The sequence below is a fragment of the Barbus barbus genome, assembly GCF_936440315.1.
Source record: "Barbus barbus genome assembly, chromosome: 7".
NCBI classification, from domain to species: Eukaryota; Metazoa; Chordata; class Actinopteri; order Cypriniformes; family Cyprinidae; genus Barbus; species Barbus barbus.
The window spans coordinates 30,256,361-30,273,379 of record NC_136735.1 but is presented as its reverse complement, the minus strand read 5'-3'; the positions used below and the strand labels follow the sequence as shown (position 1 = coordinate 30,273,379).

Here is a 17,019-nt window from a genome sequence, read left to right as displayed (position 1 = left end):
AAAATAAAAAAGCGACTATTTAATCTCAAAATTCTGACTTTTTTTTCTTACAATTCTGAGTTTATATCTCAAAATTTACCTTTTTAATTTGTTTTGTTCAGTGGCAAAAACAGTGTTATTTTAGTATCACTGAGATACTATTATAGTTTTTATCATTTTATAGTTTAATTTTTATGAATTAGAATTTATTCTTATATTTTCCATTTCTTTTTAATTTCAATAAGTTTTAATAATTTAGTTGTGTTTCATTGTCATTTTTTTATATGTCTATAGTTGTTATTATTATTATTATTATTTATGTTTTAATTATATTTATTTTAGTACATCAAGGTAAACTAGGTGAAAATGAAAAATGTTGCCTCGGCAAATAAAATTAAAAAAGGTTTCATTTTTATATATTTTATTTCCGTTATCATTTATTTTATTGCAAGCAATTAAAATTTATATGTTTTATTTTTAGGTTTAGTTTAGTTAGCCTGCGTGAATGGAAACAAGCTTGACATTTTCTCACAGTTGTTCGACAATAGTTTGTCTGGCATTTCTGAGGTTAAATCTGGTTTATTTCTTGAGGAAAAGGCAGAATTGCATTTAAAAAGCCAGAATTGTAAGATAAAAAGCCACAACCACAAATAAGCTTCCATTAAAATGGTGTCACTACAGAGTCAAAAGCTGAATATTAGTATGATCCTAGAGGCTATTTTACATTCATATTATGGCAGACATAGTAGTCATCCACAGCAGCCCCATGTACAGACTCACTATTTCATCATGCATTACTTCATATTGACTCAATCATGATTCAAAAACATCTGAGGCATAGGCTTAATGTTTTATTGTGCTTAATGTTAATGGTTTCCAAATTCTTAATGAATGGTAATGTTTAATGCATGGCATGCTAGGCAATAAATCAAGCCACGCTTTGAGCCTTTGCATTCTTGGGATCACATATGGTGAGACATCACTGTATAAAGAAATAAAATCAAGAGTGTATGTGTGTGTTCGCCACAATATATGTCACAGGTGAATAAGCAGTTCACTCATGCACAGCAGTGTAAGCCATCTGCTAGGAAACACAATCCAGACAACACAAAAGGTGAAATGTGACCAATACTAAATTCTTAATGCAATTACAAAATTATATTGTTTTTCCTGGATTCATTCCATTTTTATTGTATTTTCTCATAAATAACTAATTATGAATGAATGATCAATTTCTTTTAGCAGTACAATAGCAAACACATGGCCTCAAAATTAGCAGACATGAACAAAAAGCCATTAAACAGTGGCTTTCTACATAATTATCTACAAACAAAAAACACTACTAGATGCACTTTTCTCTATCATTTCCTTATAGAGCAATAGCTTTAAATTTCAAAACTTTTTTTAAATGACTACAGTTTCCTAATCTCGCCAGAGGCACGAGTTTTGACTTCACACGCCATGAAAATATTTCCTGCAAACCTCTGAAAGTATCCAAAAGGCCCTTTGAAACCTGATGACAGGCTTTCTTCAAAACACATGACCTAATATGACAATATATCTCCCCTCTATTCAGTTATGGTCTCTGCACAAACAGACCGCAACAAAGAGAAGGATTAAGACATCACGTTCAATGTGCCAAATTTTAACCTATTGTTAACCTGCTGTTAATAAAGCGCGACTGTAACTTGACTCTGTAGAGGCTACATTACTTTACTTACTTTACTTTACTTTTGTCATTTAGCAGACGCTTTTGTCCAAAGCGACTTACAAATAAGAAAAAGTAACTAAAACTAAAAAGTTACAACTCTATAAATACTATATACCCACATATTTAAGAAAATAAAGAAATTAAATAAAATTGACACATGCATATAACAACATTTCAATAATAAACATATAAATGAAAAAATTAAATAAAAAGCGATACTTCTATCCCTGCCCGGTGGAGTCGCACGGTAGAGTCGATGGTCTTTACACTAAGAGGGCTTCACACGACTTTTCACCACGGTATAATAACCTTTTTTATACCAATCCAACAAATCATCATTTCAATTCAGCTGGACCCACTTTCCTGTTTATCAACTACAAATGGCCAGGCAAGTGCACACACTGACAAGATACGCGATACAGTACGAGACCAAACGCGATTTCAGCAACTCTCATCCCAGTAAACAAAATAAGCATGATCCTACATGATCCCAGTTTTTTCACAGCACTGTACAAAACATGCTAAAATATATACAGTCATGTAGTTAATCACTAAGAGATAAACAGAAGCTATTACTCAAATGAAATGTTTAAATTCATTACATTACTAGCTCCAAGCAAATATTGTCTTTGTTAGGTCAAAATGCAATCTAGTTGGTTCTCTCTCTCTCTGTTTAGAATAAGTCTGTTATTATTGATGTTAGTAATGAAACTTAACACAGGATGCTCAAAACGCACTTAATGAAAAACAAGCAGAGAGGTCGGAAAGCGAGTAAACAGCTTCCTATCTTGACCAATGCATATGCGTTTACATAATGGAGAGAACTGGAAAATTGATCTGTGTCACGTACATGAGGGTCTAAGGGGATTGAACAGGACAGGCATGCACTGGGCTTCAAAGAATGGCAATTACACTTTGGCCACAAAAAATCCACAAGCTGACGCATAACGTGTATTCACAGAACTAATGGTTCCTGACGGAACTATTCCATCTAATTAGAGCCAGGGTTTTCATTCTGGGGTCTGTGGACCCCTGGGGGTCCCTGAAAGTACTTCACGGTGCCCATGGAGAAGATAAACACATTGTGATGTATTAATGCTAGCAAATTTTCACTAAATGTTTTACCAAGAAAATACCTTTTTCATATTAGCAGTTGCAGGACTTTGCATTGGTGCTGTATTTTTGGCCTGGATCCTGTAAGTTATTCAAAAATTAATTAAGAAATCAAATTTCTAAAATAACTTGAAATAAATCTCTCTTTATGTTTTCACTTTCTGGGTTAAAGTAATTTACTTTTTGTGGGGCTTAAAGTGAGTCAAATTAAAAGGCTTACATTTGTAATGGATTGATTTTGTTTGCCGTTTACTTTAATATTTGAAAAACTTTTGGCTGCCAAATCAATATCAGTGTGGTGTAACCAACATGCAGGAAGCCCCAAGAAAACTATAAAGCAAAAACAAAAAAGAAAATCATAGTGAATCAATACCCAGATTTACATTGCATAAACTTCTATTCAAGGTACTTTTAACTAAGGATATTTAATTTTTACTAGGTTATAACTTTTGACATTTTTGCAGAAATTAAATATTCTTGTATGAAAGCAGCATGAACACAAAAGTTCCATTGCTAAGAACTTTCTTTGAGCTTGGGTTTTAAACTAGATTTAAAAACTAGAGTCAAAACTGGGGCTCCACTTGTTGCTTTCTGTTGACTGCCATTTGAAACGACTTATAAGCAGCATAACGGGACACTATGTTCCTCCACCCAGGCATAGTGTAAAATACAGTCTGCCTTTGTTTTTTCACACATCTCTGCTTCACTGCGGTGCGTGTTGCATTTAGCAATAAGAAATTAGGAATTTCTGTAATTCTGAAAAAGTACTAAAAAATATTTCTATATGCAATTCAAAGGCTGATGCACAATCATCAGTTATTTAAACTGTTAACAGAAAAAAGTTATTGACGAACCTTGCGTTGGTACAGTCGTTGTACAACGCTTCGAAATCCTTTCTGGAAATGAGTTTGCAGCGGTTCACTCCGGGCTGGATGGCACCGAGTCCGCGCAACACGCGCACCTGCTCCACGGTGCACACCACCGGGTTTATATCCAAACGCTTGAGTTTCGTGTACACGGTGTGTAGTCCGCCGACAAGGTGCTTCAAGAAAAGGTCGAAGACTTGCGGGAGACAAATAAGCTCCTGTCCATCAACGCTGAAAGAAGCGACTTTCACTCCGTGCACCTCCACGATTTTGCATTCGTTCGTCGCTGCGCCGCTCGGAAGCGTGGCGTTCAGCGAGTTGATCGGTCGCGGAGAGTCCGCGGGACTCGAGAAGAACGGGTCGGTTCTGAAGAGTTTACCGGACACCGCAGAAGTCCCAGAGTGAACCGGAAGAGTCGCAGGAACGGCCATAGTGGTCATTACAATTATTATTATTTTCAATATATTATTTTAGGTCATCTACTTTCTCATCACTCTCTTTTATATGCCTTCCTCTTTTGAACTGCGTCCACAGAGCAAACCTGGCAGCACCGAGCCGAGCGCCTCTCTTTACCCGTATGAAAACTCAGATCAGCGGAGCGCTTCTCGGTCCGGTTAACTCCGCCTCTCGCTGGAAGAATGATGCTCCATTTTGCCAACCACATGTGCTCCAATTTATGGGTAAAGACTTCACTGGAGGTCGAGAAATGTCAGCCCTCCTCCTCTATTGAGCCAGTGTCCAGCTTCTCTCAAGCTGTTAAATGTTATATCCCAGATCTATATCTGATCATCCATCCGTCAATCGCAAAATTATCCTGAACATTTTTAATGTGTTTTTTTTTTTGTTTGTTTGTTTTTGTTTTTTCCCCAGCACATGCATAATTATTAATAAGCAAATAGCCAAATTTATTGGGAAAGGTTGTTTGCACTGACTCCTCCCCCTTTGCTCAGACAATTTACCGAGGTATAAATGGCATTTTACTTATATTTACATTTAGTGTGAATAGCTTATTTCACTATTTGAACTTAGAAAAGCACAAACATAGAGATGCTATTAGTTGCTATTTACACATGGTCAAAACATTACTATTTACACTAAATAAATTCTACATGGAATATTTTATATAGCCTATTTAAAAAAGTACATTTTGTCACACCACATATTTCAGTGCAGTGTTATTCTATCTATCTATCTATCTATCTATCTATCTATCTATCTATCTATCTATCTATCTATCTATCTATCTATCTATCTATCTATCTATGGATATAAAGTACTCTTGATCCACTTTTTTCCATGACCCTCTGGCCAAAAAATACAATCTTCACAGAAATTTCCACTCACACATGTATCACACTGTGTAATACACTCTAAATTGTTCATGCACACTAAATTGTGTGCAATAGTTCTGTCAAGAAAATAAAGCATGAAATAAGAAGCACGATCTTTAGGCAACAGAAGAATCAGCTTTGTCTTTTATAGGTCAGACTAAGTCAGGTACTCAAGTGTTTGAATGCCATCTGTTCAGCATCATTGGGAAAACACGCTCACACATCTGGATGTGTCTGTGGAAAGACTTCTGTGCACCCCTCTCCTGGGACTCACAAGGAATCCTTTGAGAAAAATGCCATAAAAATATCCCACATGTCCTTTTAACCACATTTGTGTTCCCATCAGACATGCCATCTCTATATTCACATTAATAAAGCAGTTTTGTAAAGTATCTTAGGTATTGTGTAGGGTAATGGTAAATGAATAGTTCACCCAAAAATTACATTTCTGTCATCATTTACTCACACTCATGTCCTTTCAAACATGACTTGACTTGCATCTGTGAAACCTTTTGTCCATACATTGAAAAAGTCAATGTTGTTTGGACTCAAACGTTCTTCAAAACATCTTTTCTGCAGGAAAAAAATTAATAAATAATGCATAGAGGATGGAATGACATGAGAGTGAGTAAATAATTGCAGAATATTAATTTTAGGCTAACTATGCCCTAAATCTATTTTCCTGGGTATCGTAATAAGAGACAGCTTTATTGTTGTAGAATCTGTAGCAGATTTAATTGTATGTTAATAGGACACAAGTACTATTAAATTCAAAAAACAGAAAACATCTACAAGTTGCCTCAGACTGTGTGCAGTTTTGTTATAGAGCTTTCATGCTATTCATTTTCAGTTTGTTTTGTATTTAGAGATTTGAAAGACTGGTACAACTGATTTAACTCATGAGCTTTTGATATGTACAAATGTACAATACTACATGACTCAGACTGCACAGGTGAAGAGTAGGAAGAGGTTTTTTTGAAGTAGAGTGAGTCATGAAACCATTATAAAACAGTGACATAATATAGATTTAGTTGCATTTAGTTAACAATTTCAACATTATGAACACATGAAAACTCGTTTTGGGTATCGAGAAGCACAATTTCACAGTGTAAACTTCAAGCATCGCAGACCAAAGTCAATAAAGAGATAAAGTGTCAGGAAGATGTGGATGACCTCAATGACACTTTGACCTGAATTTGCATTTCAGCGTAAAATGTAATTATGAACAGTAGGAATGAGGCTTTCTGGGAAACAAAGCTGGAGTTAATCCATTCAAATCCAATTTAAAGGAGAGAGTGTATAACTAGTCTTAGACTGACATGCTTCTCTTTAAATGGTTAATGGACAGTAAATTAATGGTGCGAGAGCTGTAGAAACACACTGAACACTCAGTCATTTAGAGGCGAAGGAATGATTTGAAAAGTGAGGGGTATTAAAATATGAACAAACAAGTGTTATGATGAATTTTAAATAATGTGCTACATTACCGCTGTCTAAAACTATTTATTTTGAGTCTTATGACATTACAATTAAATAAACAGTTTTCTTGATGTTCATTTGACTTTAAAATGCATATGTGGCACCACAAATGATATTTTTTGGTTTGACATTGACACTAAGGTGTCTTTAATCACGTGTATAGTTTTCACATTTAGTTTGCTATAATTTCTCTATATTAAAGGGGGTTTGTAATATCCAAAGGGTATAGCTTCCATAAGCTGGTCTTTTATTTTATTATTATTTTTAATCTTGTACAGTATTTAATTATATAGACAAATGTGTTTGATTTATTTTATATGGTAAAATATATTTTTATCCATAGCGATTAACAATATGTTTAATTCATGTAATAGATCTGTACCTTTTTTATATTCTAGAGGTAAAGTTAACCATGATGCATTTGAACTTCATTCTATTTTACATGATTAACCTTCATGTAAAGGAATAGTTCACCCAAAAAATGGCCATCTAAGATGTAGATGAGTTTGTTTCTTCATCAGAACAGATTTGGAGAAATTTAGCATTACACCACTTGCTCACCAGTGGATACTCTGCAGTGAATGGGTGCCGTCAGAATGAGAGTCCAAACAGCTGATTAAAACATCACAATAATTCACAAGTAATACACACAACTTCAGTCCATCAGTTAACATCCAGATTTCTCCAAATCTGTTCTGATGAATAAACAAACTCATATCTTGGATGTCCTGAGGCTTTATGATTAGCACATTTTCATTTTTGGGTGAATTATTCCATTAAGATAACAAAAAGAGTTATGACAGAATTTCTCCATGACATCTTACCTTTGTTTGCATATCACTGACAATAAATCATATCGCGCACAGGATCAAAGCTAAATATCTTGAAGTGCAACCATCAAAATGGACTTAAAAACACAACTAACTAAATAAATTCAACATGTAAAATTACATTTAAAATGCAACTTAAATTCATTAAAATAGGAAATAGTACACTGATACCATCTCTCAATACATGGACACATTATCATTATTTGAGGGATTTGATTACCCACACATACGCACAAAATTGAAAAAAGGCAAGGCCAGTCAGTCAGAGTTTTGGCTATGCATCAGATCACTTGAAGGGCTCAAGGAATGAGAGAATTAAGCAAGAGTACGGACCATATATATATAAAAAAACATATATATATATATATATATATATATATATATATATATATATATATATATATATATATATATATATATATTAGTAAAGATCAGACAAGTGACCAAACGTCTTCAGTAAATGGAAAAACAAATCCAGATGCTCTGGAATAAATCTGCAGGATGGACTATGATAACCTTGTGGACGAATAAACTTGATAAATCTGATATATACAGTACACATACACATGTTAATTATCTGCCATTTAGAACCGTATGTGCATATGTTGAACGAATGATTTGCCGATGTTAAGCGTATCACAGGCTGTCACGTCCAAAAAAGAAATGACTGGCACATGTTTGAAAAAACAGCTCAGTCTTAGATACACGCTCCCTTTATTTTCGGCAGCTCTTTGTCACTGTGTGCAAATGAGAACAGATGCGTTGCTTATCTGGCAGATGCTAAAAACACTTAAATGAATTTTCCTCTTGGTTAAATGAGTCTGAGGTGACAGCAGCCTGACGTGACACTAATGAAAGGCGAAGTCTCCTCTAGCTCAATTTTACTGCTGTTATTGTACGCCTGAGCTGAATTCAGACATTGGTTAGGCAGAGTTTAGTACTAATTATTTAACAAAGCTCTCTGGACTTTCTCAAAAATATCAGTATGACAATAATTCTCACATAAACAGCAGATTTGTTTCCTAATAATATTTGTGCTTGTCAGATTAAATGACAGTAGCACTGTGTTTGCTCTGTAAAGTATTGCCAGGTGTTTACGAGCTTTAACAGTATAGATCTTAAGCAAAAAAATATGAATGAATTTAGGACAGATCATTTTCTGAACTGTGTTGAATTATATGATTGTGCATTTGTATTTGAAGTCACAATAATGGTAAATAATGTTCCCTTTGGTTGAAAATGTGAACCTTAATAGATTTTTCCCAGGTATTCTGTTACAGTAGAGAAAATTTGCTTAGTTACTAAGTAACTTGAAAGATAGCAACTTGATTTTTTTACTATAAAGTATGTGCGATTATTGTATATTAGAGTACAAAAATAATTAAATATTTATAAATGTATAAAACAATTAAATATTTTGTACATTACATTACATTGTATTTTTATGTATTCAAATGTAAATATGAAATAAGCTTAATATAAAATGCTTGAATTAATTATAAAAAAACATATATAAAGAATATATATATTCTGAGTTTTAGTCAGGTGGACAAGTAAAATCATGTCCTGTCAACTTGCGGCGTCTCACTACACAATAGGATGAGTTATAACAACCTCAGCTTGAAGAGAAATGGAAAACTTTAAATAACATGTTCATATAACAACAAAACACAAGTTCTATCATTTTTTTTTTTTTCAAGTCTTCTGAAATCATACAATCTCTTTGTATGATGGAAGCATACAAATTTCAGTCTTGGTTTTACATAAATATCAAACCTCATTGGTTCTTGCATGTCTTTTGATCAAATGTCATGACACGAGAACTAACGAGGTTTGTTGTTGTTGTATGTCGTAAATGTAAATGACAATTATCATCTTTGGTAACCTATTCTTTGAAATCCTTTAAAGTGTTGTTACAACCCAATCAATTTAAGGCAGGGGTGCCCACTCCTGCTTCTGGGGAGGCAAGATCCTGCAGAGTTTAGCTTCAACCCCAATTAAACACACCTAAACCAGCTAATGAAGGTGTCCGGGATCACTACAAACTTCCAGTGTGTTGAACCAGGTTGGAGTTAAAGTCTGCAATACATTATTGGCCCTCCAGGAGCAGGATTAGACACCCCTGATTTAAATGGCATGAGCTTGAATCCACTATTAAATCTTATTTTGGTACTGAACAAAGGTAATTAAAAGTGCAGACGGGCCGGTGCGGGTTAACAGGTTAATACTTTTGACAATTTATAAAAAAAAAAAAAAAATCTAACCTTTCATTGGATAATAAGAATTTAAAATGGGGGGAAATATCATTATGAAATAAATGTTTTTCTCTTATACACATTGGCCACAATTAACGGCACCCTTTTATTCAATATTTTTTGAAACCTCCATTTGCCAAAATAACAGCTCTAAATTTTCTCCTGTAATGCCTGATGAGGTTAGAGAACACCTGACAAGAGACAAGAGGGTTTTTTTTTTTAAGATTTGTTTTTGGATTATTGTCTGGTTGGAAGATCTAAACATGGCCCATTATAAGATTTCTAGCAGTCACTTATTGATTTTTTATCTGTTGGTATTTGATAGAATCCATGATGCCATGTGTCTAAACAAGATGTCCAGGACCTCCAGCAGAAATATAGGCCCACAACATCAAAAATACAGCAGTATATTTAATTGTACACATGGGGTACTTTTTATCCCTGTGTTCACCAAACCCATCTTGAGTGTTTGCTGCTAAAAAGCAATAACAGAATATGCTGGAGTTTGTTTTTGGATGAGCTAGGAGAATTTTCTTGAAACCCTCCCCAACAACATATGGTGATGTAGGTGCTGTTTAATCATTTTTTTCAAGGTTTTCTGACCCCGAGACTCAACTATTTTCTGCAATTCTCCAGCTGTGGTCCTTGGAGAGTCTTAAGCCACTCCAACTCTCCTCCTCACCGTGCATTAGGACGATATAGACACACGTCCTCTTCCAGGCAGTTTCATAACATTTTCTGTTTCATAACACAAATTCTTAATTATTGCCCTGATGGTGGAAATGAGAATTTTCACTGCTCTAGCTCTTTTCTTAAAGCTACTTCACTAATTTGTGAAGCTGAATTATCTTTTGCTGCATATCAGAAATATATTCTTTGGTTTTTCTCATTATGATGGATGATTACGTTAATTTGGGCTTTGCTTTGCCTCATATTTATATTTCTGTGAAACAGGAAGCCATGGATAATTTCATGTTCATAATCACCCTGGAGTGCTCAAAATTGTGAATATGAATGGGAATATAATTCAGAGATATTTTACTCATAAGAATTTCCAGGGGTACCAATAATTGTGTCCAACATGTATTTGAGGAAAAACATTTAGATTTTTTATTTTATTTTTTTAAATAAAAGATCAAAAGGATTAATAATGCAGGTTTATTTTCAGAGCCTTCTTTGATCATATTTACCAAGGGTGCCAATAATTCTGACCACTACTATATATAAAAAGTGTTTTAATAATAATAATTATTAAACTATAAATTATAATTATTAAATTATAAATATAATATATACTGTATATATATATATATATATATATATATATTTTTTTTTTTTTTTTTTTTTTTTTTTTTTTTTTTTAATTGCAGACATAAGAAAAAAGAAAGAAACAAACACTTGTTTGTTTGTTACTTTCTTTTTCTTTCTCTCTCTCTCTATATATATATATACATATAGAAAGAAAGAAGAAAAAACAAACAAATAGATGCAATCAAGTCAGTCAGTTAAACAATAAACAAATATTACATTCAAAAGGAAAATTTGCTCATCCTTAGGCCATCCTAGATGTAAATGAGTTTGTTTCTTGTATGATATAATTGAAATAGGCTGGATTTGTTTCTAACAAACACGCAGCTTTTTGCTCCACAAGATGTTAGGTTGTGGCCTAATGGTTAGAGCGTTGGACTTGTAACCCAAAGGTTGCAGGTTTGCGTCTCAGGTCAGGGATTGTAGGTGGGGAGAGTGAATGTCCAGCGGTCTCTCCACCTTCAAAACCACGACTGAGATGAGACCCTTGAGCAAGGCACCGAACCCCCAACTGCTCCCCGGGTGCTGCAGCATTGGCTGCCCACTGCTCCGGGTGTGTGTGTGTGTGTGTTTGTTCACTGCTGTGTGTGTGCACTTGGATGGGTTAAACGAGACACCATACTTGGCCACACGTCCTTTACTTTCCTAATTGATGGACTGGAGAGGTGTGGATTATTGTGATGTTTTTATCAGCGGTTTGAACTCTTATTCTGACGGCACCCATTCACTGCAGAGGATCCATTGGTGAAGTGGTGTAAAAATAAGACATTTTCAGCATTTTTATTTTTGGATAACCTATTTTTAAAAACAGTTTTAAAAATTACCTTGTCTTACATTGTCTCTGACGTGTATTCTTTCTTCTTCTCCACATGTTGGTCCTTGTTTACTTTCCACCAAAATATTTCCACCCCTCCACTCTCTTTTATATCTCCCTGGTGCAGAGAGATTCTCTCAGTTATTCTTAGATTTCATCTGATAGACCATATCATTCCTTCGCTGATTCCTCTCATCCCATCAGTTTTCCTGGCGGAGGAGAGGAGTTTCCTCCGGGCTCCCTGAACTCTAGCCACTGCAAGGCTCTAAATCATCCATGTATCTCTTTTGACTCATCCTTCTGCTTCAAGTTCATCTTGGGGTTTGGAAGGCCAGGTAAGAGCTGGCACCAGATTTTACAACTTTCCGTTCACTCTCCATAAAGGCAGAGGGAAAAAATGCTTGGCCAGGGTTTTTTCCACCAAGTTGTAGATATCATTGCCTTGGTAAAAGATGAGAAAAACACTGAGATCTGGAGCTGGAGAAACTGATACAACCCCATACAGTCTCATCAGAAACAAACATGTTGTTAATCATTGTGGTATGCAGAGTACTGTATATAGCTGGAGTTATTTGACCAAGTTGTACCATGTTCTTACTACATGTCCTCCATTAGCCTGATCATGATCATTTGATTCATTGAGTTGTAAAAGCCTGATTAAATTTCAAATCTCAATATTAAGTCCTTGTGCACTGCAATGTTTAGCATTATTCATTTCAATCAATAAAATATTTGAATACTTTTTTCCCAATTTGTTTGCAGTTTTACAATATTACCTTTACATTTAAATTAAATACTTAAAATCTTCTTATAAAATGTACTCCAATTATTTATTTGGGAAATTTTTTTATCAAAATTGGAAAAACATAGCACTAAATAAATAAAGAAAATGATTATTAAAAAGCAAACCTTTGAATTTTCTTTTTTTTTTAATTGCCAGCTCATGTTACATATTTAATGCTTTTTGCATTACAAACGTTAAAGGAATCATCTGTTCCTCCATCCTCTGTCTTTGTTGGTGTAAAGTGTTTACTTATTTTTTCATGTTGGCAAAACTGTGTAAAAGGTTAATCGAATTTGCTTTCAAGTGTCATTCAGTCTAAGGATACCATTAGTATGTGTGAAGGAAACCTGCTGATATAAAATCTCACAAATTTAAGCATTGATTAAACACTAAAAACCTTTTTAGTTACAATCTTCGACAGACCAATGCCATCAGTGCTATCGCCTTAATTAAAAAGGAGCAAAAAGTGCAAGAGGTTTTAATTGTGACTATAAATATTAGTTACTCCTGCATCAAACTAAATCCAAATGAAACTAATGCAGTATGAAGAAATTATCTTACTAAACAGAGAACAGGATGTGATTTTGAGCTAAATAAATGTGTGATGCATACAAGCATCTATTTTCTGCAAAGTGCAGGCACAAGGCCAAAAATTCTGAAATCCACCCAGATAAGGTGAAGAAATGAAAAAGTCAACTTGAAGGAAAAAGTTGATCCATGAGATAATGGAGAAAACACCTACAGTTTCAGCCTCTTTCATCTGTATTCAACCTCAAATTCCCCAAAAGATCAATCATAGGACAGATCTAAAAAAAACTTGTCTTGTCTTGTTTTAATCTAGAGTGTCTATCAAGTATATACCTGGATTTATGGGTACCTTATGAAAGCAGTTATTTTTTGCTTGATCCAACAGTAGCACAATCAATCAATTGTGATGGTGCTGTCATTGACCTGTGTTAATACTTTTAGTTTTTTTAAATACACCACCATTCAAAAGTTTAGGGTCAGTAGGATACTTTTATTCAGTAACATGCTTAAATTGACCAAAAATGACAGTAAAGAAATGTATAATGATACACAAGATATCTGTTTAAAATTATATATATTATAAGTGGTGGGCAACGATTAATCACATCCAAAGTAAGTTTTTGTTTATATAATATATGTGTGTGTTGTGTGTACATGTATATAAAAAGACACACTCATACATAGTATATATTTTAAAATATTTACAAGTATTCACATGTGTATGTATGTATATATATATATATATATATATATATATATATATATATATATATATGGCCAATGTATTCAATAGATATTCAAATAGAATTTTAAATTAGTATTTAAGTTTAAGTTATTTTAAATTCAAATAATTTTTCAAGATGTTGCTGTGTTTATTGTATTTGTGATCAAATAAATGCATACTTAGAGAGAAAAATTACCCCAATCTTTTGGGTGGTTTTGCTGTACATAGTCAAACAATTGTGTTGTGAATTTATTGAGTTCAAATTACAAACTGGATCCATCTGATGAAACTATTCACACTGGCTTTTGTAAACTGGATCAACCATTCAATGAGAAGATCAGATTATTTCTTTAAAAGCATTCTTTCTAGCCAAGATGCCATTTCTCTTGCCTCTCTTTGCAGACCTTTCTGAAGATCAGAGGTTTGGCTTGAGGGGTTAATGAGTGTCCAGATTTATTCTGACACTGACCTTCTCTCTCTGCAGCAGGGAACTTATCAGTGGTATTAATAGATTAATGAAATCATAAGCAAAGCCATTAATCATCTCAGGAGTATCCTGTCACAAGTTTAGCTTTCAGCAGGTACTCGACTCTCGGTTTCTTGTTGACATCAGCTAAAATGAAACAACACAGACCTGCACTTCAGATAAGTGCGAGACTGACTGAGACAGATCTTATGCAAATACAATCCACATCCTCGAGGCAGATTATAGTGTCCTCCATATAATGGACAACATCATACCTTACCAATATAACCACAAATGGAAAAGGAACTGTTTCTGAGTTTTAATTTAATTCTTTTTTTCCGTGACGCAAAGCTGCATTTTTTAGCAGCCATTACTCCAATCTTCAGTGTCACATGATTTATCAGAATTCTAATATACTGATTTGCTCAATAACATGTCTTATTATCAGCAATGTTAAAAACAGTTATGAAACTGTGCTACATTTTGTTTTCAGGATTCTTTGATCAATCGAAAATTCAAGAGAACAGCATTTATTTGCAATTATAATTGTCGTTACTGCCATTATTGATCAGTTTATTGCATCCTTGCTAAATCTGACCCCAAACATTCGAACAGTAGTGTACCATGTTGTCTGCAATGTTTATAGGAGTAAGTTGTTTCCAGAGTTTTGCCCAAGAACCCCTTTCTTCTGTAGTCTTGATACTGCAGAAGTACGTGTATATTATATTGATGACAATTCATTTTCTTGAGACAGCATTTAAACATTTTCTTAAAAGTCACCAAGTGCTGCTGTTACATGGCTGAGTTTTGAGGAAACAAACCATGGCAGAGGCTATTTGCACTAAGTGCAAATAGCAATGGATTCTATTTACACTGAGTGAAAATAGCAGTATTTTTTAACGATATGCTATTTAGACTAAGTGCAATTAGCTATAGATTGTATTTACACTGTTAAAATAGCAAGAGTTTCTGCCATTTATATACTACTTATTGCAAATAGTGGCAATTATCTACACCTCAGTATTATAGTACATTATAAAACAGGACGCAATAATAACGTATTGAGTGTAAATTATAGTTTTAATTCAAATTATTAAATGGATGCTGACTTATTGGGACAATAAAGCCCTGCCTACACCTACCCTAACCCTAACCCTACCCGATACTTTATTTTCAACTTTTTGATTATTTTCTTCATTTTTATTGAAAATAAATGCCTTTCCGATGCGATATGAGATTTGAAAAGGGAGAAAAAAGTTGGACAAAAGGCGGGTTCGAACGCCACTGAAACTGATGCAAAACAAACGTCTTTTTTTCAGTGTTGACTATCCCAATCACACGTTGGTGGGCGGAGTTAGTGTAAATAGCCTTTGCCAACAAGGCATGCTATTTGCACTTAGTGTAAATAGACACTCCGAACAAACCATTAAACATCCCAATTAACATACAAAGTGACCTTTGAACAGATTCTGTTTCTCCATATAAATTCCTCTGTCTAGTCGTTTAAACTGTGACATGTAATCTCATTTAAAACACAAGCGAAGGAGGGGATTTAAATATCAAAAGAGAATGAATCCACATTAACGTTCGTTCCATGGTATAAAACAGTAGGGGTTTAAATTTCATTTCAGTGTGGATAAAGGGATTGCTCTCCCTATCTTCCCCTCTCCACCTACTTCTTTTATGAAGCAAAGACGGAGTCTGATCCAGCAGTGTGGACGATTTTAATAAGCTGTGACATTGTCCTTGGTCATGACATCAGCTGGAGAGTGAAGACACAGGAAGACTTCTCATGAGACATGGACCCCAGAGGGGTGAGTGGGTAGGAAAAGGATTGGGATTGTCTCATAAGACAAGTGAACAAGTTTTTAAGAGCTCAAAGACACTTTCATATCCTTTTTGTTGTTAGACGTGCCATACCTGAGGGCTGCATATACATTAGCCTGAAACTTTTTTGTGAACTTATTCATACATAGATGAGGTTTCTTTCTTCAGGGAAGGACATTAAGAGATATGTAACATGATTCACCCATAAGTCACTTATTTAAAGGGATAGTTCACCCAAAAATGAAAATTCTGTCATTAAATACTCCCTCTCATGTCATTCCAAACCCATAAGTCTTTCGTTCTTCTTTGGAATGCAAATGAAGATTTTTCAGCAATGCAACTACCATGTTCAAGTCCCAGAAAGGTAGTAAAGACATCGTTAAAACAGCCCATGTGACATTAGTGGTTCAACCGTAATGTTATGAAGCTACGAGAATACTTCAAAAAAAGAAAACAAAAATAACGTGTGGTACACTCGTGAACGTGCGACAAAGACTGATATAAAAGAGATTAAATTCTTGAATTAAGTTGTTATTTTTGTTTTTTTTGCACACAAAAAGTATTCTTGTAGCTTCATAACATTACGGTTGAACCACTGAAGTTACATGAACTATTTTAACGATGTCTTAACACCTTTCTGGGCCTTGAACATGGTAGTTGCATTGCTGTCTATGCAGGGTCAGAAAGCTCTCGAATTTCATCAATAATATATTCATTTGTGTTCCGAAGATCTTACGGGTTTGGACCGACATGAGGGTGAGTATTAATGACAGAATTTTCATTTTCACCACTGTTTACTTTTCTAATATACATTCTTCATTATCTTTCATTCTGAAGTCTCCCCTTACATTTAATATCCTGCTTCTCTCATCACATTATAAAGTGGTGTGTGAATAAAATCTAATGTTTTTGAAAAAGTCTCTCATGCTCTCTGCATTCATTTAATCAAAATACAGTAAAAATAGTGTTACGTTAAATATGATTACAATTTTAAATAACTGTCT

The 17,019-nt window shown here is 34.3% G+C and overlaps 1 protein-coding gene across 3 annotated transcripts in view; it reads right to left on the bottom strand.

Moving 5' to 3' along the window:
- LOC306873032 (dachshund homolog 1-like) overlaps positions 1–4,449 on the bottom strand; it is a 37,701-nt gene extending 33,252 nt beyond the window's left edge. For 2 of the 3 annotated variants that reach the window (XM_079422028.1, XM_079422026.1), the window contains exon 1: positions 3,658–4,443. In XM_079422028.1, the coding sequence (XP_079278154.1) occupies positions 3,658–4,109 (452 nt within the window). In that variant the 5' untranslated portion in view covers positions 4,110–4,443. Of the gene's footprint in view, positions 1–3,657 lie in introns of all 3 variants that reach the window. The other variant, XM_079422027.1, reaches the window with a different exon arrangement.
- Positions 4,450–17,019: the final 12,570 nt, after the last annotated feature.